The 27,090-nt window shown below is 40.6% G+C and overlaps 1 protein-coding gene across 1 annotated transcript in view; it reads right to left on the bottom strand.

Moving 5' to 3' along the window:
• Positions 1 to 705: 705 nt before the first annotated feature.
• The window catches only part of EPO (erythropoietin), an 81,131-nt gene continuing 54,746 nt past the window's right edge, over positions 706 to 27,090 (bottom strand). Inside the window, exons 3-5 of the mRNA XM_073624332.1 lie at positions 15,888 to 15,962; positions 11,754 to 11,918; positions 706 to 1,077 (exon numbers count right to left, since the gene is read on the bottom strand). Of these exons, the coding sequence (XP_073480433.1) occupies positions 934 to 1,077; positions 11,754 to 11,918; positions 15,888 to 15,962 (384 nt within the window). The 3' untranslated portion in view covers positions 706 to 933. The remainder of the gene's footprint in view (positions 1,078 to 11,753; positions 11,919 to 15,887; positions 15,963 to 27,090) is intronic.

The following is a 27,090-nucleotide window of genomic DNA, read 5'->3' as shown; positions in this document are numbered from 1 at the left end:
TCCTGATAATTTTCATTTTTATTTTGTTTTTTAATCTTTATATTTTTATAGGTGTTATTTTTTCAAAATATTTTTTAATAATTCACTAACATTGCACTTTTCTAAATGTGATAGTATTGGATTGATTACACTCTTCACCTACTCAGTCATACGGGTGAGAGCACAGGGAGTTTTATGAAATAATGGTGGTTAGGATGCAATGTTATTAATGCACAGTTATCATTATAAGAGGATAATTTGGACCTAGTAATTCATAGATATCTATTCTCCTCCACCCATTAGAGGGGATGTTTATGGTTTTATTGTTTATTTAGTATATTATTTACTTGATTAATTCACATTTGGGTGGAAGATTAACCATTTATATCCCAGGATTAGGAGGCACTGTTTTTTAAATACAGTAGCACGGTTATTAACCTATTGGGCACACACCCTTTATATATTTATACACGAGCACGTGGTTTGATATTCAATACAGGTAGCGCCACTCGTCCCTATCTATAAGCTCTCAATACTATATCTCACCCCTTTTTGGGGGTGTGTGAGGGGAGGCTGCAAACCTGCTTCCAGTCTGTGAGCGCGGAAATCCTTTTACATTTTGATTTTGGAGTTGGAGACTCCACTTGTTCTCATTCCTAAAAATGAACCCACCAGTCGCCAAGCATTTGCCACGTTTGAATTTCATCTTTGAAATACACCATGAGGCACGAGAAAAATATATTTATTTAACCCAGAAAAGATAAATATATAGAAATATTTACGTTCTTAACTTAATATCAAATATAAACTATCTTCATACCTTTTTTTACCTTGTTTTCAGCTGTGAATAATAAAACACTAAAAAACACAAGTCATGTCCATAGAGTCCTTGTCCTGGCGGTGTGGAGTGAAGTAATGGTGAGAGAGGATGCGGCTGTTTGTCCATGTAGCCCATCATCTGAGCTTAACATTGCTGCAAATGGAAAGAACAACAGTCCTATATTTTCCTTGTAAAAAGTTCTTGTAAACACTGTAGAATTGTTGTAAAGTCCTTGCGGCAAAAGTCTTTGATTCTCTATCCGTATTTTCTGTTTCGACCTAATGGTAAAAACAAAAAAGAATATATATTATTTCTCACTCAAAACCAAGCTTTCAATAATTTCTTTTAAGTAGCCAGTCTACGTCTGATAAAATAGGTGAGGGTTTGGAACCCATGCCAGGTTTTTATTGCCGTGTTCTCATTAGGAAGCATTCCCCTAAAACTAGTCATAAAAGATCTATGGAAGCCACCATTGATGATCTCCTAAAATGCTAGTATTCTGGTTTCCACTCTGAGGTTTAGTTTCTATTTCCTTCTAAATTGCTGACTCAGAACAAGTACATTTGAAACTGGGGTCCCCACACTTTCTAATCAAAGGGACCGTTCACTGTCTGTCAGACTGTTGGGGGGGGGGGGGGGGCAGGCTGTGGTCAGTGTACTAAAAAAATACCCTGACATAGGTACTCAATGTAAGTAAAAACTACCCTGATACCCAGTGGTCATTGAGGGTAAAAAAAGCCCCAGTGCCAGAGGTCTTTAGGAGTAATGCATCCAAGCCATCAGTGGTAAAGGAGAGGAATGTAGCCCCATCATTGATGGTCACTGATGGTCAGAGGTGGGAAGGTAACTCCATCATTGATGGTCACGGTTACAAATGTAGCTCCATCATATGCGGCCCATGGGAGGAATGTAGCCCCAGCATTGGTGGTAAAGGGAGGAATAAAGCCCCATCATTGGTTAGTGGAAGAAATGTAGCTCCATCATTGGTGGGCAGTGGAAGAAATGTAGCCTCATCATTCATGGGCAGTGGAAGGAATGTAGCCCTTTCACTGGTGGTAAGTGAGGTGGTAAGGTGGTAAGGTTGAACTGGATGGATTTGTGTCTTTTTTCAACCTGACTAACTATGTAACTATGTAAGTGCAGCCTCATCATTGGTGGTCGATGTAAGGAATGTAGTCCCATCATTGGGGGTCAGTGGAATGAATGTAGCTCTTTCATTGGTGGTAAGTGAAAGGAGGCCTGATAGTCCTTACATTAAACTGCCAGGTTCTTTGGCTTGTTTCACTTACTTTTGTATAGAAAATGGGGGTCGCTTTAAGCATTAGAAAGAATATAATTGCAGTTGTATATACTGTATATAATAGAAGAAAGAAGTGTGGCCCTTGTATACTGTGACATAGATAATACAGGAGCTCTCTGCTAATAATAGAGGTGAAAGGGATGTTCTATTCTGTACACAATTCCTAAAATATGTGACAAAGGGATAGAAGACAGGATGGGGCTTCATGAATGGCAAGCCAGGCTTAGTGTGACTCTGCAATTCTCACCAGGAAATCTTATTATAGTGACCTATTGTTCAGTCTTGACAAGCATGTTTAGCATGTCCCTTATAGGGGGCCATTTATAATGACTGACTAAATCCTTACTTTTTTTAATTTCGTGTAAGTACCATCCCTGACGCAAATTAAAAAAAAAAAAAGATTTAACTAAACTTAAGCTTTACCCAAGCTCAATTTTTAAAAGAAAACTTTAATGGTTTTTGGTCAATAGTAGTAAAAAAAAAAAAAATGCAAATTTTTAAAATCGTATTTAACCACTTCAGCCCCAGAAGAATCCCCCCCCCCCCTTCATGACTAGGCCATTTTTTGCGATTTGGCACTGCGTCGCTTTAACTGACAATTGCGCGGTGGTGTGACGTTGTACCCAAACAAAATTGATGTCCTTTTATTTCCCACAAATACAGCTTTCTTTTTGTCTGCGATTTTTAGTTTTTTGTGCTATAAACAAAAAAAAAAAAAGAGTGACAATTTTGAAAAAAAAAAAAACACAATATTTTGAACTTTCTGCTATAATACATGTCCAAAATATATATATATATATAAAAAACAAATGTATTCATCAGTTTAGGCCAATATGTGTTCTGCTACATATTTTTGGTAAAAAAAAAAAATCGCAATAAGCATACAGTGGAACCATGGATTACGAGCATAATTCGTTCCAGAAGAATGCTCATAATCCAAAGCACTCGCATATCAAAGCGAGTTTCCCCATAGAAGTCAATGGAAACGAAGATAATTCGTTCCGCATTGACTTCTATTACATGCAATACCGCATGTGACCAGAGGTTGGGGGGGGTGCGCCGGAGAGCCTCGGAAATACTCAGGGACAGCTCAGCTGAACTCGGAAAGCCTCGGAAAGGTTTGGAAACACTCGAGAATGGAGTATTTCTGAGTATTTATTTTAGTGTTTATGAGTATTTCCGAATAGTTCCGAGTGTCCCCGGCACCCCTGCACCTCTGTCCAAATGCGGTACTGCACACCACATTAGCTTGAGTCAGAATTAAAAAAAAAAGTTGCTCGTCTTTCAAAACGCTCGTTAACCACGTTACTCATAAACCAAGGTTCCACTGTATACCGTATTGATTGGTTTACACAAAAGTTAAAGCGTCTACAAAATAGGGGAAAGATTTAGGGACTTTTTATAATTTTTTTTTGTTTTTACTAGTAATGACGGGGAATCTGCGTTTTTTAGCGGGACTGCGACATTGCGGCGGACAAATCTGACCCTAAGTGACACTTTTTGGTGATCAGTGACACCAATGCTATAAAAATGCACTGATCACTGTATAAATGGCACTGACAGGGAAGGGGGTAACACTAGGGGGCGATCAAGGGGTTAGGTGTTGCCTATGGAGGTGTTTCTAACTGTATGGGGGACGGACTGACTGGGAGTAGAGAGAGATCGCTGTTCCTGATCGCTAGGAACAGCTGATCTCTCTCTCTCCTCCCCTGTCAGAACAGGAATCCGCCTTGTTTACATCCCCGTTCTGCCCCTCTTTACGGCGATCGTCGGTGGCCGGCGGAACTCGTGTCTCAATGGCACTGGTTTTGTAGAGCGCACTGAGTTTGCTAAAAAGGCAACACAGCAGTAGCTGCTTGTTTTGAAGACTGTCTACCTCCAACTGATCCTCCATTAAGGCTGGCCATAGAATATTCTATTTTCTTTCTTTCAGTTTGGAGAAAAGAAAAATGCTTAATTCCCTCATCAACATAGTGTAGGGAATCCCTCCTGCTGCACTAGTGTATTCTGACAATTTCCGCACTGTCAGGGACCTTGAGGGCAGAGACCAATATGAACGTACAATATAGTGCTGTGTAAATTGTAGGGAAAGAAACAGAGAAAGAAAAAGAAAGATAGAGAGAGAGAAAGAAGGAAACAAGAAAGAAAGAAGGAAAGAGAGAAAGAGAGAGAGAGAGAAGGAAAAAAGTAAGAATGAAAAGAAGAGAAAGAGAGAAAGAAAGAAGGAAAAACAAAAAAGAAAGAGAGTAAAAAGAGAAAGAAGGAATTTTTTTTTAAAAAGTAAGAAAGAAAGAAAGAAAGAAAGAAAGAAAGAAAGAAAGAAAGAAAGGAAAGAAAGAAAGAAAGAAAGAAAGGAAAAAATAAAGAGAAAAAAGAAGGAAAAAAGAAGGAAAGAGAGAGAGAAGGAAAAAAGAAAGGAAAAAAAACAAAGAGAGAAAGAAAAAAAGAGAAAGAGAAAAAAGGAAAAAAAAAGAAATAAAGAAGGAAAAAAGACAGAGAAAGAGAGAGAGAAAAAAATAAAGGGGGAAAAAGAAACAGAGAAAGAAAGAAGGAAAAAAGAAAGAGAGAGTAAAAGAAGGAAAGAAAGAGAGAGTGAAAGAAGGAAAGAAAGAGAGAGAGAAAAAGGAAAGACAGAAAGAAAGAAAGAAAGAAAGAAAGAAAGAAAGAAAGAAAGAAAGAAAGAAAGAAAGAAAGAAAGAAAGAAAGAAAGAAAGAAAGAAAGAAAGAAAGAAAGAAAGAAAGACAGAGAGAGAGAGAGAGAGAGAGAGATAGAGAGAGAGAGAGAGAGAGAGAGAGAGAGAGAAAGAAGAAACGAGAGAAAGACAAAAGGAAAAAGAATGAAAAAAGAAGAATAGAGAAAGAAAGAAGAAAAAAAAGAAAGAGAGAAAGAAAGCGAAAGAAGGAATTAAAAAAAGTGAGAAAGAAAGAAAGAAGGAAAAAATAAAGAGAGAAAAAGAAGGGAAAAAGAAGCTAAGAGAAAGAGAAGGAAAAAAGAAAGAATGAAAAAAGAGAAAGAGAGAAAGAAAGAAGGAAAAAAAGAAAGAAAGAGAGTTAAAAGAGAAAGAAGGAATTTTTTTTTAAAAGTGAGAAAGAAAGAAGGAAAAAACAAAGAGAAAGAAAGAAGGAAAAAAGAAAGAAAGAGAGAGAGAAGGAAAAAAGAAAGAAAGAAAAATAACAAAGAGAGAAAGAAAGAAAAAGAGAAGGAGAAAAAAGGAAAAGAATAAAAAATAAAGAAGGAAAAAAGACAGAGAAAGAGAGAGAAAGAAAAAATAAAGGGGGAAAAAGAGAAAGAAAGAGAAAGAAAGAAGGAAAAAAGAAAGAGAGAGTGAAAGAAGGAAAGAGAGAGAACAAGAAAGAGGAAAGAAAGAAAGATAAAAAGGAGAAAAAAAGAAAGAGAGAGAGAAAGAAGGAAAGAGAGAAAGAGAGAAGAAAAAAGAATAAAAAAAAGAGAAAGAAAGAAGAAAAAAAAAAGAAAGAGAAAGAAAGAAGAAGGAAAAAAGAAAGAAAGAAGGAAAGAGAGAGAGAAAGAGAAAGCGAGAAAGAGAAAAAAAAGAACAAAAGAAAGGAAACAAAGAAAGAGAGAAAGAAGGAAGCAAAAAAGAAAAAAGGAATGAAAGAAAGAAGGAAAAAAGAAAGAATATAAAAAAAGAGAAAGATAGAAAGAAAGAAGGGGGAAAAAAGAGAGAAAGAAGGAAAAAGAAAGAAGGGAAAAAAGAAAGAGAGAAAAAAAGAGAAAGAAAAAGGGAAAAAGAAAGAAAGAAAGAAAGAAAGAAAGAAAGAAAGAAAGAAAGAAAGAAAGAAAGAAAGAAAGAAAGAAAGAAAGAAAGAAAGAAAGAAAGAAAGAAAGAAAGAAAGGAAAAAATAAAGAGAAAAAAAGAAGAAAAAAGAAGGAAAGAGAGAGAGAAGGAAAAAAGAAAGGAAAAAAAACAAAGAGAGAAAGAAAAAAAAGAGAAAGAGAAAAAAGGAAAAAAAAAAAGAAATAAAGAAGGAAAAAAGACAGAGAAAGAGAGAGAGAAAAAAATAAAGGGGGAAAAAGAAACAGAGAAAGAAAGAAGGAAAAAAGAAAGAGAGAGTAAAAGAAGGAAAGAAAGAGAGAGTGAAAGAAGGAAAGAAAGAGAGAGAGAAAAAGGAAAGACAGAAAGAAAGAAAGAAAGAAAGAAAGAAAGAAAGAAAGAAAGAAAGAAAGAAAGAAAGAAAGAAAGAAAGAAAGAAAGAAAGAAAGAAAGAAAGAAAGAAAAAGAAAGACAGAGAGAGAGAGAGAGAGAGAGAGAGAGAGAGAGAGAGAGAGAGAGAGAAAGAAGAAACGAGAGAAAGACAAAAGGAAAAAGAATGAAAAAAGAAGAATAGAGAAAGAAAGAAGAAAAAAAAGAAAGAGAGAAAGAAAGCGAAAGAAGGAATTAAAAAAAGTGAGAAAGAAAGAAAGAAGGAAAAAATAAAGAGAGAAAAAGAAGGGAAAAAGAAGCTAAGAGAAAGAGAAGGAAAAAAGAAAGAATGAAAAAAGAGAAAGAGAGAAAGAAAGAAGGAAAAAAAGAAAGAAAGAGAGTTAAAAGAGAAAGAAGGAATTTTTTTTTAAAAGTGAGAAAGAAAGAAGGAAAAAACAAAGAGAAAGAAAGAAGGAAAAAAGAAAGAAAGAGAGAGAGAAGGAAAAAAGAAAGAAAGAAAAATAACAAAGAGAGAAAGAAAGAAAAAGAGAAGGAGAAAAAAGGAAAAGAATAAAAAATAAAGAAGGAAAAAAGACAGAGAAAGAGAGAGAAAGAAAAAATAAAGGGGGAAAAAGAGAAAGAAAGAGAAAGAAAGAAGGAAAAAAGAAAGAGAGAGTGAAAGAAGGAAAGAGAGAGAACAAGAAAGAGGAAAGAAAGAAAGATAAAAAGGAGAAAAAAAGAAAGAGAGAGAGAAAGAAGGAAAGAGAGAAAGAGAGAAGAAAAAAGAATAAAAAAAAGAGAAAGAAAGAAGAAAAAAAAAGAAAGAGAAAGAAAGAAGAAGGAAAAAAGAAAGAAAGAAGGAAAGAGAGAGAGAAAGAGAAAGCGAGAAAGAGAAAAAAAAGAACAAAAGAAAGGAAACAAAGAAAGAGAGAAAGAAGGAAGCAAAAAAGAAAAAAGGAATGAAAGAAAGAAGGAAAAAAGAAAGAATATAAAAAAAGAGAAAGATAGAAAGAAAGAAGGGGGAAAAAAGAGAGAAAGAAGGAAAAAGAAAGAAGGGAAAAAAGAAAGAGAGAAAAAAAGAGAAAGAAAAAGGGAAAAAGAAAGAAAGAAAGAAAGAAAGAAAGAAAGAAAGAAAGAAAGAAAGAAGAAAGAAAGAAAGAAAGAAAGAAAGAAAGAAAGAAAGAAAGAAAGAAAGAAAGAAAGAAAGAAAGAAAGAAAGAAAGGAAGGTAAGAGAGAGAGAAAGATAAAATAAAGGGGGAAAAAGAAAGAGAGAAAGAAAGAGAAAGAAAGAAGGAAAAAGAAAGTAGGAAAGAGAAAGAGAAAGTGAGAAAGAGAAAAAAGAAAGAAAGGCAAAAAAGAGAAAGAGAAAGAAGGAAAAAAGAAAGAATGAAAAAAAGAAGAGAAAGATAGAAAGAAAGGAAAAAAAGAGAGATAAAGGAAAAAAGAAGGAAAGAAAGAGAGAGAGAAGGAAAAAGAAAGAAGGGAAAAAAAGAAATTGAGAAAGAAAGAGAAAGAAAAAGGAAAAAAAAGAAAGAAAGGAGAAAAAAAGAAGAAAAGAGAGAGAGAGAAAAAAAATAAAGGGGAAAAAAGAACGAGAGAAAGAAAGAGAAAAAAGGAAAAAAAGAAAGAGAATGAAAGAAGGAAAAAAAAGAAAGAGAGAAAGAGGAGAGAGAGAAAGAAAGAGAGAAAAAGAAAAAAGAAAGGAAATAAGAAAGAGAGAAAGAGAAAGAAACTCCCTACCCATTACTCATTACTTTTAAAGTGTATCTAAAGTCAAAACCTCTTTAGTTTTTGGATTGAGTATGGAATGGTTAAAATCACTTTTGTTTTTTCCATCTGTATCCCATTGGAGATCTTCTAATAATTCTATCACTTTCCTCCATGATATCTTCCTATATTCTTATTATAGAATTGTATGTGCAGTATTATACCCCTGAATCCCATTTGCTAGGACCATGTGAAGTCCTCTAGGGATGGAATACAATGAAGAGTTTTCCATATGTCTATGAAGGGTCAGCAGTCCAGGTCACAGGATATCCAGCATACATAGAAAGACTTGCTGTTTTATTGTTCCAAACCCCAAACCTCTGCTTTTTCACTAAATGTCATTGTTATTATTGTTGTTTTTGTCTCTGTTGATCAGAGGTTCCAAATCACACGGTCGGATTTTCCAACTTGTTGTCGGAAATTCCGACTGTGTGTGGGCTCCATCACACATTTTCCATTGGATTTTCCGACACACAAAGTTTGAGAGCAGGCTATAAAATTTTCCGACAACAAAACCCGTTGTCGGAATTTCCGATCGTGTGTACACAAATCCGACGCACAAAGGGCCACGCATGCTCAGAATAAATAAAGAGATGAAAGCTATTGGCTACTGCCCCGTTTATAGTCCCAACATACGTGTTTTACATCACCGCGTTCAGAATGATCGGATTTTCTGACAACTTTGTGTGACCGTGTGTGTGCAAGACAAGTTTGAGCCAACATCCGTCGGAAAAAATCCTAGGATTTTGTTGTCGGAATGCCCGATCAATGTCCGACCGTGTGTACAGGGCATAAGGGTTGGGTTACACCACGAATCACACAGGAATGCACTTTTTTGAATTTTAGTGCACACAAAACACAATACGATACCAAAAGTTGTTTACAAAATGTAAAAAATGATGTTGCGCCAAGTAAATAGATGCCCATCATATCACATGTTAAAATTAAGCACGCCTGTGTAATGGCGATAAACTAGGGTACAATGAACGATCTATAGGTGACACTTTACCACGAGCCGACCATCCGCTCTCGTTATACTGCAGGTTGGCAACATACACTTATTGCATTTTTTTTTATCAAAAATATGTAGAAGAATACATATTGGCCTAAAGTGATGAAAACATTTGTTTTTTTTTTTTTTTTTTTTTTTTTTTTAAATTTGGGATATTTATTATAGCAAAAAGTTATATTTTTTTTTTTTTCAAAATTGTCAGTCTTTTTTTGCTTATAGCGCAAACAATAAAAACCACAGAGGTGATCAAATACCACCAAAAGAAAGCTGTATTTGTGGGGGGAAAAAAGGACATTAATTTTGTTTGGGTACAACGTCGCACAACTGCGCAATTGTCAGTTAAAGCAACGCAGTGCCGCATAGCAAAAAATGGCCTGGTCATTAAGCGGGCAAATCCTTCCGGGGCTGAAGTGGTTAAAAGCCTTTACAGGTTACTTTACTGACATGATATGCAGATGGAAATCCATTCCCTTGATCTGCAGATAATTCAAACAGAGTAGATACACTACAAGAGTAACAATGTGCAACTTTGTATCTCTATCTCCTGTCTGATCATTGTTTATAAACAATGTTACTTTGTATCTCTCGATCTCCTTTCTGATCAATGTTTATAAACAATGTTACTTTGTATCTCTCGATCTCCTGTCTGATCAATGTTTATAAACAATGTTACTTTGTATCTCTCGATCTCCTTTCTGATCATTGTTTATAAACAATGTTACTTTGTATCCCTCTATCTCATGTCTGATCAATGTTTATAATAGACATGAGCGCCGTCAATAAATTTGTTTCGTTTCGTTCCTTTCCGTTTTAGAATTAATTCGTATTTCGTAATTCGTGTCCCAAATTCAATTTAAATTCATACGAAATACGAATTTTCATTAGGTTCGTTAATGTTTCAATGTAACAATTACGAATGTTCGCTATGATGAATTTATCATTATGAGGGGCTTCCTACATCTCTGTGCTGTGCTGACTTCCTGGGTTTTTAACTTTTAGGTTTGTTAACTTTTCGTAACAATTACGAAAGTTCGTTAGGAATTTGGATCCGAAATTCCTAAACGAAATTTCGTACAAAAAAAGCATAGCAATTCGTATTTCGGATCCTCCAGAATGTATGAATTTACGGAAATTCATACGAATTTTCGTTTCGTACTAAACTAATCGCACATGTCTAGTTTATAAACAATGTTACTTTGTATCTCTCTATCTCCTGTCTGATCAATGTTTATAAACAATGTTACTTTGTATCTTTATCTCCCGTCTGATCAATGTTTATAAACAATGTTACTTTGTATCTCTCTACTCCCGTCTGATCAATGTTTATAAACAATATTAATTTGTATCTCTCTACTCCAGTCTGATCAATGTTTATAAACAATGTTACTTTGTATCTCTCTATATCCTGTCTGATCAATGTTTATAAACAATGTTACTTTGTATCTCTCTACTCCCGTCTGATCAATGTTTATAAACAATATTAATTTGTATCTCTCTACTCCAGTCTGATCAATGTTTATAAACAATGTTACTTTGTATCTCTCGATCTCCTTTCTGATCAATGTTTATAAACAATGTTACTTTGTATCTCTCTATCTCCTGTCTGATCAATGTTTATAAACAATGTTACTTTGTATCTCTCCATCTCCTTTCTGATCATTGTTTATAAACAATGTTACTTTGTATCTCTCTATCTCCTGTCTGATCAATGTTTATAATAGACATGAGCGCCATCAATAAATTTGTTTCGTTTCGTTCCTTTCCGTTTTAGAATTAATTCGTATTTCGTAATTCGTGTCCCAAATTCAATTTAAATTCATCCGAAATACGAATTTTCATTAGGTTCGTTAATGTTTCAATGTAACAATTACGAATGTTCGCTATGATGAATTTATCATTATGAGGGGCTTCCTACATCTCTGTGCTGTGCTGACTTCCTGGGTTTTTAACTTTTAGGTTTGTTAACTTTTCGTAACAATTACGAAAGTTCGTTAGGAATTTGGATCCGAAATTCCTAAACGAAATTTCGTACAAAATTCGGAAGCATAGCAATTCATATTTCGGATCCTCCCGAATGTATGAATTTACGGAAATTCATACGAATTTTCGTTTCGTACTAAACTAATCGCACATGTCTAGTTTATAAACAATGTTACTTTGTATCTCTCTACCTCCTATCTGATCAATGTTTATAAACAATGCTACTTTGTATCTTTATCTCACGTCTGATCAATGTTTATAAACAATGTTACTTTGTATCTCTCTACTCCCGTCTGATCAATGTTTATAAACAATGTTACTTTGTATACTTCTATCTCTCGTCTGATCAATGTTTATAAACAATGTTACTTTGTATGCCTCTATCTCCTGCCTGATCAACGTCTATAAGCAATGCTACTTTGTATCTCTCTATCTCCTACCTGAACACTGTTTATAAATGCCGTTGAAGGCTCAAACCAGGAAACAGGAGTCCAAATGGGTGTTCCAAGTCAATGGAAGTTATCCAATTACTTTTCAGGATCATGAAGCATCTACTTCCTTGTCCACTAACAGTTTATGCCTTTCTATTGATCAGGAGAAGGTTTGAGGATACAAGAGGGTTTTTTGTTTTGGTTGAACTTCATGGATGTGTTTTATTTTTCTATCCTATGTAACTACTTTGTCATCAGTCCACCAGTAGAAGGATGAACATGGGTACCAGATTTAGTCTGTGGTTAAGAAACATATCTGACCTTCGTGTTGGTTCTGTCCAGGATGTTCTTCATGTTCCGCACTTTAATGGAGAAGTTCTGGAGTGAGATGTCCGATTTACATTCTGAGATGAACTTTGTAATCTTCGGGGCAGCACTGGTGAGTAAGGAAAATCCTTCCTGAACTTCATCCCACTGCTGAGATATCTACAGGTGTAAAATGATATCATTTTACAAGAAGAAGAAGGAAAAAGAAATCCAGAAACACTACCACAGTTTTTCCTTTGATACATGCTTCGTGACTTTAATAAGCGCCCAAATTAGTTATTATGTTATTACTGGTTTTGAAGGATTGTTTTCTTGAAAGTTCAAACTGGGAGCTGTTTGCGATTATCCGATTGACTTTGAAGTGGTTACGTCAGATGCCTTCCTGTCACCGTGTCATTGTCATCGAAGGAAGTGCTGATTAACCCAATAGCACCAATCATCTTTTTGCAACGTTCTTATGAGGTCAGCGCCCTAATATGCGTCACTCTTCCAAACAGCAGTTGTGTCTGGCTGGGGTGGTATATTCAGGAGTTGCTTCTGTGTTATTCTGTATTATTTATCATTTTACAATTATTACTGTACCAAATTATTAGTAGCCAATATAAATAAATATAAGATTAAAGGTCAACTACTCCCTACTAAGGGATTCAGATTTGGTAAGGCATAAAAGAGCTTGCGGACTACTATTAGTGCCGGGACAATTTGATTTATATTTTTAATATTTTCGTATCTTGAAAAGATGCTGAGCTGGGCACAGTTTGCCATTTTCACCATGGGCACTAGATGACCTTGTCTCAGGGAGATTTTCTTGCAGTAGATTGTGTCTCTGCCCCTCCCACAATGGTGAGATTTCCCTGTTATAGTTTTTGTCTCTGCCCCAGGACTCAGCCAAGGGGTAAACAGAAGGGCCCCCCAGGCACAACGATTCAAAGAAGGGGGGGTGCAGGTGAAGTGAGTCTGTGAGTTAGTAATGCCGTTAAGTATCCAGAACCACTGCCACTGACCACTAACAGGGAGGGGTATTTTAAACAGCACCGCCACTGACCTTCAACGCAAGAAGGTTAAGAGACTAGAGGGGCGGGGGGTTAAATAACATAAAACTACTGACCACCAATTTAGATGTTATCATTGCACAAACTGGCACCAATGCTGGGCGTTATTTCAGAAACTGGCCAGAATGCTGAGGGGTTAGTATTGCGGAAACTGGCACCAATGTCGAGAATTATTATTGCGGAAACTGGCATCAATGCTGGGACTTATTTTTGCAGAAACTGGCACCAATGCTACAGGTTATTATTACAGAAATTGGTAACAATGCTGGGGTTATTTTTGTGGATACTGGCACCAATGCTGGGGGTTGTTATTGTGGAAATTGGCACCAATGCTGGAAGTTGTTATTGTGGAATCTGGCACCATTACTGGGGGTTATTATTGCGGAAACTGGCACCAAATTGGGGGTTGTTATTGTTGAATCTGGCACCAATGCTGGGGGTTATTATTGCTAAAACTGGCATCTATTCTGGGGGTTATTATTGCAGAAACTGGCACCGATGTTGTGGGTTATTATTGTGGATACTGGCACTGATGCTACAGGTTAGTAATACAGAAATAGGCACCAATGCTGGGTTTATAGATTGTGGAAATTGGCAGCAATGCTGGGAGTTGTTATTATGGAGTCTGGCACCAATGCTGGGGGTTATTATTGTGGAAACTGGCACCTATGCTGGGGGTTAGTACTGCAGAAACTGGCACCATTGCTGGGGGTTGCTATTGTGGAATCTGGCACCAATGCTGGGAGTTATTATTACAGGAACTGGCACCAATGCTGGAGGTTATTATTGCAGAAACTGGCACCAATGCTGGTGGTTGTTATTGTGGAATCTGGCACCAGTGCTGGTGGTTGTTATCGTGGAAACTGCCACTAGTGCTGGTGGTTGTTATTGTGTAAACTGGCACCAATGCTGGGGGTTGCTATTGTAAAAACTGGCACAAATGCCAGGGGTTGTTATTGTAAAAACTGGCACCAATGCTGGGGGTTGTTATTGTGGAAACTGACACCAATTCTGGGGGTTATTATTGCGGAAACTGGCACCAAATTGGGGTTTGTTATTGTGGAATCTGGCACCAATGCTGGGGGTTATTATTGCTAAAACTGGCATCTATTCTGGGGTTATTATTGCAGAAACTGGCACTGATGTTGGGGGTTATTAGTGTGGATACTGGCACTGATGCTACAGGTTAGTAATACAGAAATAGGCACTAATGCTGGGTTTATAGATTGTGGAAACTGGCAGCAATGCTGGGAGTTGTTATTACAGGAACTGGCACAAATTCTGGAGGTTATTATTGTAGAAACTAGCACCAATGCTGGTGGTTGTTATTGTGGAATCTGGCACCAGTGCTGGTGGTTGTTATTGTGGAAACTGCCACCAGTGCTGGTGGTTGTTATTGTGTAAACTGGCACCAATGCTGGGGGTTGTTATTGTAAAAACTGGCACCAATGCCGGGGGGTTGTTATGGTAAAAACTGGCACCAATGCTGGGGGTTAGTATTGCAGAAACTGGCACCATTGCTGGGGGTTGTTATTGTGGAATTTGGCACCAATGCTGGGAGTTATTATTGCAGGAACTGGCACCAATGCTGGGGGTTATTATTGCAGAAACTGGCACCAATGCTAGTGGTTGTTATTGTGGAATCTGGCACCAGTGCTGGTGGTTGTTATTGTGGAAACTGCCACCAATGCTGGTGGTTGTTATGGTGTAAACTGGCACCAATGCTGGGGGTTGTTATTGTAAAAACTGGCACCAATGCTGGAGGTTAGTATTGCAGAAACTGGCACCATTGCTGGGGGTTGTTATTGTGGAATTTGGCACCAATGCTGGGAGTTATTATTGCAGGAACTGGCACCAATGCTAGTGGTTGTTATTGTGGAATCTGGCACCAATGCTGGGGGTTGTTATTGTGGAAACTGGTACCAATGCTGGGAGTTGTTCTTGTGGAATCTGGCACCAATGCTGGGGGTTAGTACTTCAGAAACTAGCACCAATGCTGATGGTTATTATTGAAGAAACTGGCACCAATGCTGGGGGTTATTATTGTGGAATCTGGCACCAATGCTGGGGGTTGTTATTGTGGAAACTGCCACTAGTGCTGGGGGTTGTTATTGTGGAAACTGGCACTAATGCTGGGGGTTGTTATTGTGGAAACTGTCACCAATGCTGGGAGCTGTTCTTGTGGAATCTGGCACCAATGCTGGGGATTAGTACTTCAGAAACTAGCACCGATGCTGGGGGTTATTTTTGCAGAAACTGGCACCAATGCTGGGGGTTATTATTTAGGAAACTGGCACCGATGTTGGTGGTTAATATTACACAAACTGTGACCAATGCTGAGGGTTATTATTGTGTCCACTGGTATCAATGTTTGAGGTTACTATCAGAGCCGGGACAATTTGATTTATATGTTAAATACTGTCTTGAAAAGACACTGACTCATTTGTAATAAACATGGGCGGGGGGGGGGCACAGTTTGCCATTTTCACCTTGGGCACTGGAGACCTTGTCCCAGCACTGTTTTTGCCACTGCCACAATATTGAGACTTCCTTGTAGTAGTTTGTGTCTCCACCCCTCCCACAATGATGAGATTAACCCGCAGTAGTTGGTCGTCCCCCCCCATAGTGAGATTTCTATGTCCTTATCACAACAATTGTATCTTTGCCCCTTCCCAGTGGTGAGATTTCCCTGCGGTAATTTGACTCTCTGCAAGAGTGTGAGTTCCAGTCACAGTCACTAAACTCTGCAAACAACAGGCTTTTATCAGTAAAGCAGTTAAGATTAGTCCAGTAAAAATGTAAAGAGTAAACTGGGGCTTCACATCTGCTAACAAAAAAATGTAATATTTTTTTCGGTATTGTATATATACTGATTAAAAATACTAATTTATTTAAAATATACACAAATAAATAAATATATTATATAATTATATATTATTAATATTATATATTTTATATACAGTATAAATAAATAAAGTGCAAACCTAAGATATATAACAATTAGAATGATATGGATTGTATGCACATACAGTATTATAAAAAAAAGGATCCTAACAATCTGGTCGGGGATTCCTACCTGCAGCTTCCGCCATTCTGCGTTCATACTTGGCTCTGGTAAGAGGATGTCCTCGGGGAACTGACATGGAACATTCTATATAGGAGAACAAGGATGAGCCTATAACAGTGAATTGAAAGTGGTGCAGTTTGATATTTTGTCTTTGCAGCTGCTGAGCACACTCATTGTTCAGTCATTGCAAATTGCTCTTCTCACCCCCTACTGTTTTTTTTTTTTTTTTTTTTTGCAAAAACAACTTATGTTACCATTAGTATAAATTAGTGATATCTACCATTTTTTACAACACTAAAGTTATACTTTGGCACAATCTTTGCCAAAGTTAATTACGAATCAGTTGATGTTTTTTTTTTTTAATGTTGCAGATTTTTTTTGTTGTTTTTTTTTTACAAAATAATGCTACTAATGATCCAATGAAAACGCAAGGAACATTTTCTTGAGAAATCTATTAAAATAAAACAAAACATTTCACAAAAAAAAAAATTAGGAAGTGAGAAATGAATAAATTGCCATTAACTTTAAAAGCATAAAAAGGCTTTTTTTTTCAATTTTGCACGTTTTCAAACATAAATCTATATATATCTATATATAGATATATATAGATAGATTTATATATATAAATCTATCTATATATATCTATATATAGATATATATAGATATATATCTATATATAGATATATATATATATATGTGTGTGTGTGTGTATATATATATATATATATATATATATATATATATATATATATATATATATATATGTATTTGAGTATTTATATATATATATATATATATATATATATATATATATATATACAAACACAGTATACCTATATATATATATATATTATATATATATATATATATATATATATATATATATATATATATATATATGTATATAGATAGATAGATAGATAGATCTATCTATACAGTATATACATATATATTAATGGTAAAAAAAGTGAAAGTCAGCAAAAAAATAAATAAAAATAAAATAATAATTTTAGGGGAAAAGGGGGAGGAAGGAGTTAATTAGCGTTGATTAGATCAATGTGTTATGCCAGTCGGGAAGGCTCCCCACCAACAGAACACAATAAGGCTGTGACTCCCCCACCAACACAGTTGAGCGATCGAGCGATTTTCTTTCCTTCCACAACTGCTGGGCTTCTTATACATCGGCACAATGGCAGCGGTGGGCAAATGGGCGTACCTGAACGCCCCCTTTTAATTGGAGGGGTTAGCAGGCAAGCACTAACTAAGAGATCACTGCTCCCTGTCATCGGTAGCAGTGATCGCTGTCACGCCCCCCCCCCCACAGTTAGAATCACTCCCTAGGACACACTTAACCCCTTGATCGCCCCCTAGTGTTTAACCCCTTCCCTGCCAGTGACATTTATACAGTAATCACTGCAATTTTATAGCACTGATCGCTGTATAAATGACAATGGTCCCAAAATAGTGTCAAAATTGTCCAATGTGTCCGCCCCAATGTCGCAGTCACGATAAAAATCGCAGATCGCCGCCATTACTACTAAAAAAAAAAATTATAATAAAAGTGCCAAAAAACTGTACCCTATTTTGTGGACGCTATAACTTTTGCGCAAACCAATCAATATACGCTTATTTACCAAAAATATGTAGAAGAATACGTATCGGCCTAAACTGAGGAAAAAATGTGTTTTTTATATATTTTCGGGGGATATTTACTATAGCAAAAAGTAAAAAATATTGCTTTTTTAAAAAACATTGACGCTCTTTTTTTGTTTACAGCGCAAAAAATAAAAAATCGCAGAGGTGATCAAATACCACCAAAAGAAAGCTCTATTTGTGGGGAAAAAAAGATGTCAATTTTGTTTGGGAGCCACGTCGCACGACCGCTCAATTGTCAGTTAAAGCGACGCAGTGCCGAATCGCAAAAAATGCCCTGGTCAGGAAGGGGGTAAAATCTTCCGGGGCTGAAGCAGTTAAGTAGAAAGCAGAGTCTGAGCAGACATGAAATAAAATTGTAGAACACAAACTAATCAATTCTACTGAGCAGTGCCATAGCCAGACAATTCAAAACACCAAGTAATGGATTAATGCATAAAAACAAAAGTGCTTAAGTGCAAAAAATATATAACAATAAAAGTGCAATAAATGGATGCCAAATAAGGTATATCAGCTGGCCTCAAATGACTTAGTGCAGCTCCCCAGCAGAAAGCAGGAATATCTGTAGTGATGTAAAGAAGACATAGGAGGGCGCTTCTAAGTATAGCAGATTAAGTGATTTATTAGTAAAAAAATGCAAATGAAATTAGCCTCTCACATGAAGTAGGAATAAAAGCACATATCAAGCTTAAAAGTCATCATCCATGAAGACCTAGGTCGTCTGAAGCTGATGGGAGTTACACCACCAGTGTTAGGAGATGCACAAGCTCAAAAAAGAGTAAATACATCAGCTCAGGAGCCAGTCTGACAGCTTGGGAACCATGTCCAATGGCTTCAGATGCCAGAGGTCATGGAGGGGGCGTGTCTGTGTGTTTCGAGGGAGCAACGTCTCTTTCTCAAGCCTGCTGCCTCAAAATGCATAGCCATGCCCACTTTTGACACTATATTGTCAAAAGTATTGGGACACCCGCCTTTACACGCACATGAAATTTCATGGCATCCCAGTCTTCGTACGTAGGGTTCAATATTGAGTTGGCCCACCCTTTGCAGCTATAACAGCTTCAACTCTTCTGGGAAGGCTGTCCACAAGGTTTAGGAGTGTGTCTATGGGAATGTTTGACCCTTCTTCCAGAAGCCCATTTGCGAGGTCAGGCACTGACCTTGGACAAGAAGGCCTGGCTCGCAGTCTCCACTCTAATTCATCCCAAAGGTGTTCTATCAGGTTGAGGTCAGGACTCTGTGAAGGCCAGTCAAGTTCCTCCACCCCAAACTCGCTCATCCATGTCTTTATGGACCTTGCTTTGTGCATTGGTCCAAATCATTTGGTGGAGGGGGCGATTATGGTGTGGGGTTGTTTTTCAGGGGTTGGGCTTGGCCCCTTAGTTCCAGTGAAGGGAACTCTTAAGGCGTCAGCATACCAAGACATTTTGGACAATTTCATGCTCCCAACATTGTGGGAACAGTTTGGGGATGGCCCCTTCCTGTTCCAACATGACTGCTCACCAGTGTACAAAGCAAAGTCCGTAAAGACATGGATGAGTGAGTTTGGGGTGGAGGAACTTGACTGGCCTGCACAAAGTCCTGACCTCAAACCGATAGAACACTTTTGGGATGAATTAGAGTGGAGACTGTGAGTCAGGCCTTCTCATTCAATATCAGTGCCTGACCTCACAAATGCGCTTCTGGAAGAATGGTCAAACATTCCCATAGACACACTCCTAAACCTTGTGGACGGCCTTCCCAGAAGAGTTGAAGCTGTTATAGCTGCAAAAGAAGGGCCAACTCAATATTGAACCCTACAGACGAAGACTGGGATGCCATTAAAGTTCATGTGCGTGTAAAGACAGGTGTCCCAATACTTTTGACAATACAGTGTATATAGCACTGCGCAAAAAAGTTTTAGGTAGGCGTGAAGAAATGCTGTAAAGTAAGAATGCTTTCAAAAATGTATATTTTAATTGTTTCTTTTTTTATAAATTTACAAAAAAGGAAAATTGAGTGAACAGAAGACAATTCTAAATCAAATCAATATTTGGTACGACTACCCTTTGACTTTAAACCAGCACCAGTTCTTACACTTGCACATAGACTTTGATTTTGTAGGATTAGAGTCCAGTGTATTATTAAAAAGATTATACCAAGCAGGTGCTAATGATCATCAATTTCATGAAGCAGAAACAGCAGTATAGGAGGCTTAACACTGGGTGAGGAATGACCAAAATCTACTACTTAGGTGAGGTTGTGAAAGACGAAGAAGAGAAGTTTCATGTCACAAGTCATACACCATGGCAAGGCTGAGCTCAGCAACAAGACACAAGGTAGTTATTCTGCATCAGCAAGGTCTCTCCCGGGCAAAGATGTCCAAGCAGACTGGGGTTTCAAGATGTGCTGTTCAAACTCTTTTGAAGAAGCACAAAGAAACGGGAAATGTTGAGGACAATAGACACAGTGGCCGGCCAAGGAAACGTAATGCAGCACATGAAATACACAGAAACCAGTGGGACCCAGTTACAACCATCTACTGCCTGGAGAAGTCTGGCCAGAAGTGGTCTTCAGGGAAGAACTACGGCCAAAAAAGCCATACCACCAACGTGGAGACAAGGCTAAGCGATTCAACTGTGCAGGAAAACATAGGAACTGGGGTACAGAAAAAAGGCAGGAGGTGCGACTGATGAATCAAAAGTAAAGCATGGTGGAGGTTCCTTGCAAGTTTGGGGTTGCATTTCTGCAAATAGGAGATGTGGTCACAATCAATGGTGTCCTCCAGGGGTGGACTGACCACTTGGGCAGTGCCTGAGGTCAGTAGGGGGCATTATGAGAGCCTCCACGTATCATAAAGGGGCTGTCTGAATAATGTGTCCGCCTGAAACCCAGAAACATTATTCAGACAGGAATGCGGCTCGGAGCTGGGCCTGGCAGGAGGGTGAGGGGAGTCCAAGATGGGAGCAGATAAAGAGGCAGGACAAGCAGAGGACTGCCAGGGATGGTGAGGGGAGCAGAAGAGGTACTCAAACTGATGCTGTAGGTAGCTTACCTGTGAAGTAGTGGCAGAGTGGGTCGGGGCCCTGGGCTGTCGTGTCTTGTTACATGCAGCTAGTGATGGAGCTGAGAAGAGTGAGAGGAGTCTGTGATGTTAGATGACATGACAAGCCACTGACTCTTTCACCGTGGCTAATTACAGGCATCTGAAAGTTGTAGAACATTATACAGGTGTAATTTTATTGGGGGGGTCTCCTGGTGTGGTATGGGGGGATAGGTTATTCCCCCCTCCCTCTCACTCCCTCTCCCTTTCTCACCCCCTATCTCTCCCCCCTCATCCTCCCACTCTATCTCACCCCCTCTCTCTCTCTCACCCCCCTTTCTTTCTTATCTCCCCTTTCTTTTTTCTCCCCTCTCCCTAACCCCCTTTCTCTCTCTCACCCCCTCGTCCCCCCTCTCTCTCTCACCCCCTCTCACCACTTCTATCACTCCCCCTCTCTCTCCCACCCCCTTCTCTCACCCCCCTCTCTCTCTCACCCCCCCTCTCTTTCTCACCCCCCTTTCTCTCCCCCTCCCTAACGCCCTTCCTCTCTCTCCCCCTCTTACCACCTCTCTCTCTCACCACCCCTCTCACTCCCCTCTCTCTCACCCCTCCTCTCTCTCCCACCACCCCTCTCACTCCCCTCTCTCTCACCCCTCCTCTCTCTCTCACCACCCCTCTCCCCTCTCTCTCACCCCTCCTCTCTCTCTCACCACCCCTCTCACTCCCCTCTCTCTCACCCCTCCTCTCTCTCTCACCACCCCTCTCACTCCCCTCTCTCTCACCGCCTCCTCTCTCTCTCACCACCCCTCTCACTCCCCTCTCTCTCACCCCTCCTCTCTCTCTCACCACCCCTCTCACTCCCCTCTCTCTCACCCCTCCTCTCTCTCTCACCACCCCTCTCACTCCCCTCTCTTTCACCCCCTCCTCTCTCTCTCACCACCCCTCTCACTCCCCTCTCTCTCACCCCCTCCTCTCTCTCTCACCACCCCTCTCACTCCCCTCTCTCTCACCCCCTCCTCTCTCTCTCACCACCCCTCTCACTCCCCTCTCTCTCACCCCTCCTCTCTCTCTCACCACCCCTCTCACTCCCCTCTCTCTCACCCCTCCTCTCTCTCTCACCACCCCTCTCACTCCCCTCTCTCTCACCACCCCTCTCACTCCCCTCTCTCTCACCCCTCCTCTCTCTCTCACCACCCCTCTCACTCCCCTCTCTCTCACCCCTCCTCTCTCTCTCACCACCCCTCTCACTCCCCTCTCTCTCACCCCTCCTCTCTCTCTCACCTCCCCTCTCTTATGCTCTCTTTCTCTATAATCCCGCCCCACCACCCTCTTTTATTCCCCCTCCCCCTCACCCCCTCTCTCTTTCAACCCTTTCTCTCCCTCTCACCCCCCTTTCTCTCTGCCTCTCTCTCTCCCCCCTTCTCCCCTCCCTCTTTCCCCCTCCCTCTCGCCCCTTCCTCCATCTCTCTCCTACTTTCCCATCTCTCTCTTTCTCTCCTATTCCTATGTAGGTGGGGCTTGGTGTGGCTGTGGCTTGAGTGTGGACACAGAAGGCCTCATGATCTCCTATTGCCCGGGCCCCCATGAGTTGTTGGTCCGCCTCTGGTGTCCCTAATGCTGAGAAATACAGACAGATACTTATCCATCATTCCATACCATCAGGGAGGTGTGTGATTGGCCCCAAATTTATTGTGCAGCAGGACAACCACCCCAAACATACAGCCAATGTCGTTAAAGCGGAGGTCCACTGAAAAAAAAATATTAAAAGCCGGGAGCTACAAATACTGCAGCTGCTGACTTTTGGATAAATGGACACTTACCTGTCCAGGGAGCCCGCGATGTCGGCAGCCGAAGCCCATCCGTCTGTCGGCTCTCGGCTGCTGCTGCCGCCATCCTCGGTAAGGGAATAAGGAAGTGAAGCCGTGCGGCTTCACTTCCTGGTTCCCTACTGCGCATGCGCGAGTCCCTGCTGTGTTCTGTGTCTCCCAGAATACAACGGGGGAGGACAGTGTAAGCGCCGGAAGTGGCATAGATCACCACAAGCACCGCAGTGATCTATGCCAGGAAGTGGGAGTAAATACCTGTATTAGACAGGTATCTGCTCCCCCTGAAAGGTGCCAAATGTGACACCGGACGGGGGGAGGAATCCAAAAAGTGGAAGTTCCATTTTTGGGTGGAACTCCACATTAAGAACTATCTTCGGTGTAAAGAGTCCTGGAAGTAATGGTTTGGCCCCCACAGAGCCCTGATCTCACCATCATGGAGTCTGTCTGGGATTACATGAAGAGACAGAAGCATTTGAGGCAGCCTAAATCCACAGAAGATCTGTGCTTAGTCCTCCAAGATGTTTGGAACAACCTACCTGCCGAGTTCCTTCAAAAACTGTGTGCAAGTCTACCCTGAAGAACTGAGGCTGGTTTGAAGGCAAAGGGCGGGCACCCCAAATATTGGATTTCTCTTCTCTTATTATCTACTCTTCTATTACATCTACGTTTATTTCATTTCATATAATGTATATTATATTCTTGTTATAAACTCTATTATTTTCATTGACAATGTAATTATAATTGCTTTATAATTATAATATTAAAAGACAATTATCATTACTTTATTTAGTATTTGTCTTTAACCCATTCCTTCTGCCTCCTGGCAGCCCCTGAAATGCTAGAAGGCGGGACAGACTTCGCGATCACGTGATCACTGTGATTAGCTGTCACTCTCAGCACAGAAACCTCAGTGTCCACTGATGTATATGTGCAGCATGTGGACCTTGGGGCTAACCTGCCCTGCTGCCACATACAGTATCTCACAAAAGTGAGTACACCCCTCACATTTTTGTAAATATTTTATTATATCTTTTCATGTGACAACACTGAAGACACTGAAGAAATGACACTTTGCTACAATGTAAACTAGTGAGTGTACAGCTTGTATAACAGTGTAAATTTGGTGTTCCCTCAAAATAACTCAACACACAGCCATTAATGTCTAAACCACTGGCAACAAAAGTGAGTACACCCCTAAGTGAAAATGTCCAAATTGAGCCCAATTAGCCATTTTCCCTCCCGGGTGTCATGTCACTTGTTAGTGTTACAAGGTCTCAGGTGTGAATGGGGAGCAGGTGTGTTAAATTTGGTGTTATCACTCTCACTCTCTCATACTGGTCACTGGATGTTCAACATAGCACCTCATGGCAAAGAACTCTCTGAGGATCTGAAAAAAGAATTGTTGCTCTACATAAAGATGGCCTAGGCTATAAGAAGATTGCCAAGACCCAGAAAATGAGCTCCAGCTCAGAGGCCAAGACCATACAGCAGTTTAACAGGACAGGTTCCACTCAGAACAGGCCTCGCCATGGTCGACCAAAGAAGTTGCTGCAAAGGTTGAGGGGGTGGGGGTTCAGCCTGTCAGTGCTCAGACCATACGCCGCACACTGCATCAAATTGGTCTGCATGGCTGTCATCCCAGAAGGAAGCCTCTTCTAAAGATGATGCACAAGAAAGCCCGCAAACAGTTTGCTGAAGACAAGCAGACTAAGGACATGGATTACTGGAACCATGTCCTGTGGTCTGATGAGACCAAGATAAACTTATTTGGTTCAGATGGTGACAAGCGTGTGTGGTGGCAACCAGGTGAGGAGTACAAAGACAAGTGTGTTTTGCCTACAGTCAAGCATGGTGGTGGAAGTTTCATGGTTTGGGGTTGCATGCAGTGTTGCCAACCGCCTGTAGATTTACGGGCAACTCGTAAAAACAGGGCACTTTTCCGGTGCCCGTAAATGTCCTTGGAAGACGAACGGTGCCAGTAAAAATGGCTGCGACAGGCTCAGATGAGAACTGCGCATGTGCAGCGCCATCTCCGGAGTTCGGAAATCCCCGAGACAATACGATCATAAGCCCGCCCTACGCCGCTTGCGCCGGATGATGATGTCATACCGCGCAAGCCGCCTAAAATGCCAGGAGCCGAGCAGGAAGACAGAGTGGCAGTGGACATTGAAAGTGCATTGAGGCGGAGACAACAGCAGCACCGCGAGAGATGGACAGCACAGGGCGCTGCAGACCCAGCCGGGCCGACCCCCTGGTTGGACACGTAGGTCCCCCTGACCAGTGCAACTGACCAGCATTGAGCACCCTGCCCTGGCTGCAGCCCCCTGGTTAGTGAGTGGCGTGAAGCAGCTGTGCATGCATAGTTACAAGCCAACTTGTTTTGAACTGAGTCCCACCACTGGACCCTGTCCCCTGGCCTGGCTGCAACATCCATCCATTGCTTGACTGGCTGCCACAAAGACAGGCACAGGCAGCAGTTTCCAGACAAAAATGGCAGTGGTGAGATTGTACAAAATCATTGTATGCAATCTCTGTCTGCTGTCTCTCTGATATCTCCTGTATCTTGTCCGCAATGGCGTCCCTAGGGGGGGCCAGAGGGGGCCCTGACCCCCCAACATTATGCTGTGCCCCACCATGTGCCCCCCCAATTAAAAAAAAAATGTATGTCTAAGAGGGAGAGAGTCCCCAGTCAGCTCCTGCGGGTGATTCCTCCCCCCTCCCTCTGCTTGCTGACACTGCATAATGCGAGCGCTCACACAACCACGGCCGCCCGATCTGCTCCTTCCCCTGCATCCTCATTGGCAGGGAGAAGAGCGAGTTGCAGGAAGGACTCCACCAGGACTCTCAGTTACTGAAAAAACAGACTGATTTCTCACATCCTTAGGACAGGAGAACCAGCCTGTAAATTCCAAGAGATGCCAGACCAGAGCTGTCAATAGCAGGGGCAGGACAGCAAGAGGAGGCTGGGGAACCCCACAGTGGCAGAACACCAGGACCCGGAGGCAAGACAACCTTTGCAACCCTGATAGTTCTCCCACTGCTTTGGATCCTTATATTTTATTGGTATGCTGGTGACATATATATCTTGTTTTCTGCCACCCTGGGGGGCCCCAATACAGTAGGAAGGGAGCTCACTGCAGAACATGTGAAAGGGCCGTTGTGGGGTCATAGTAAAGGGCCCCAGTATATAATTATATATCTATCTATATATCTCTCTCTCTCTCTATATATATATATAGATATATATATATATATCTATATATATATATATATATAGATATATATATATATATCTATATATATATATATATGCATTTTATAGTTGCCCCCCTACTTTTGTCCCTGTCCTCCCATGTGCCCCCCCTAAATATGAAAGCTGGAGATGTCACTGCTTGTCCGCATGACCACCTCCTGTCCGCATGACCATCTCCTGTCCGCACGACCATCTCCTGTCCGCACGACCATCTCCTGTCCGCATGACCATCTCCTGTCCACATGACCATCTCCTGTCCACATGACCATCTCCTGTATCCTATCCGCATGACCATCTCATGTCTGCATGACCATCTCATGTCCACATGACCATCTCTTATAGCATGTCCGCATGACCATATCCTGTAGCATGTCTGCAATCTCTGACCATCACCTGTACCATGTCTGCAGTCTCTGATCATCTCATCTTTTATCATGTCTGCAGTCTCTGAGGGGGAGCCTGGAGAGGAGTCAAGAGTGGAAGCGCCGCCAGATTGGGGATCACAAGAGAAGTCAGATGTGTGTGGACTGTGTAGCGGAGACTATTGGATAAAACCAGAGCGGCCAAGCTGGAGTTGCCTGACTGAGCCCTGCATGGTGCACCTGTGAGGAGGTCAGTCTGGGGGGGTCACTGATGTAAGGGGGGGAGTGAACCCAATAATGTAAGGGGGCACTGAAATAAAGGTTAACCCTTATTTCAGTAACCCCCTCCTTACCTTAATGTATTCACTCTGCGGAAGGTAATCTCTGGTCACCAGAGTCCCCCTCCATCATTAGAGTTCCCAATGTTCCCCTTTACATCAAAGTCTGCAGGATTCCCACTTATAGTGCAAGGGAGAACTCTGCGGACCCTGATGTAAAGGACATTGCTGCAAACCCTGATGTAAGTGGGAACTCTGATGTAAATGGGAGCGCAGAGCCCCCCTCTTTACATCAGAGTTCCCCCTTAGATCATGATCTGTGGCATTGTCCTTTACATCAGGGTCCGCAGAGTTCTCCCTTGCACTGTAATGGGGAACTATGTGCTGGCTGTTATATTAACATGACCTTCATGTAAATAGAGACATTTGGTTTTTGACTTTTGTTTAACTTAAACATATTGCTAATTGCACTAGCTACATGTTTATAGTTTAAATATTAAAAGTTGCACAGTTTAGCACCAAAAACAGCCATTTTAGGTACTTTTTTGAAGTGCCAGTAAAAAATGGGTGTCGTTTGTAATTTTTACGCATCTTGCCAATAAATTTCACTTGGGGGGGGGTTTGGTAACACTGGTTGCATGAGTGCTGCCGACACTGGGGAGCTACAGTTAATTGAGGGAACCATAAATGCCAACATGTACTGTGACATACTGAAGCAGAGCATGATCCCCTCCCTTCAGAGACTGGGCCGAAGGGCAGTATTTCAACATGATAATGACCTCAAACAACACCTTCAAGACGACCACTGCCTTGCTAAA

The sequence above is a fragment of the Aquarana catesbeiana genome, linkage group LG03 (assembly GCF_042186555.1).
Source record: "Aquarana catesbeiana isolate 2022-GZ linkage group LG03, ASM4218655v1, whole genome shotgun sequence".
Classification (NCBI taxonomy): domain Eukaryota; kingdom Metazoa; phylum Chordata; class Amphibia; order Anura; family Ranidae; genus Aquarana; species Aquarana catesbeiana.
The sequence above is the reverse complement of the archived record's forward strand: the minus strand, read 5'-3'. Positions and strand labels throughout refer to the sequence as shown.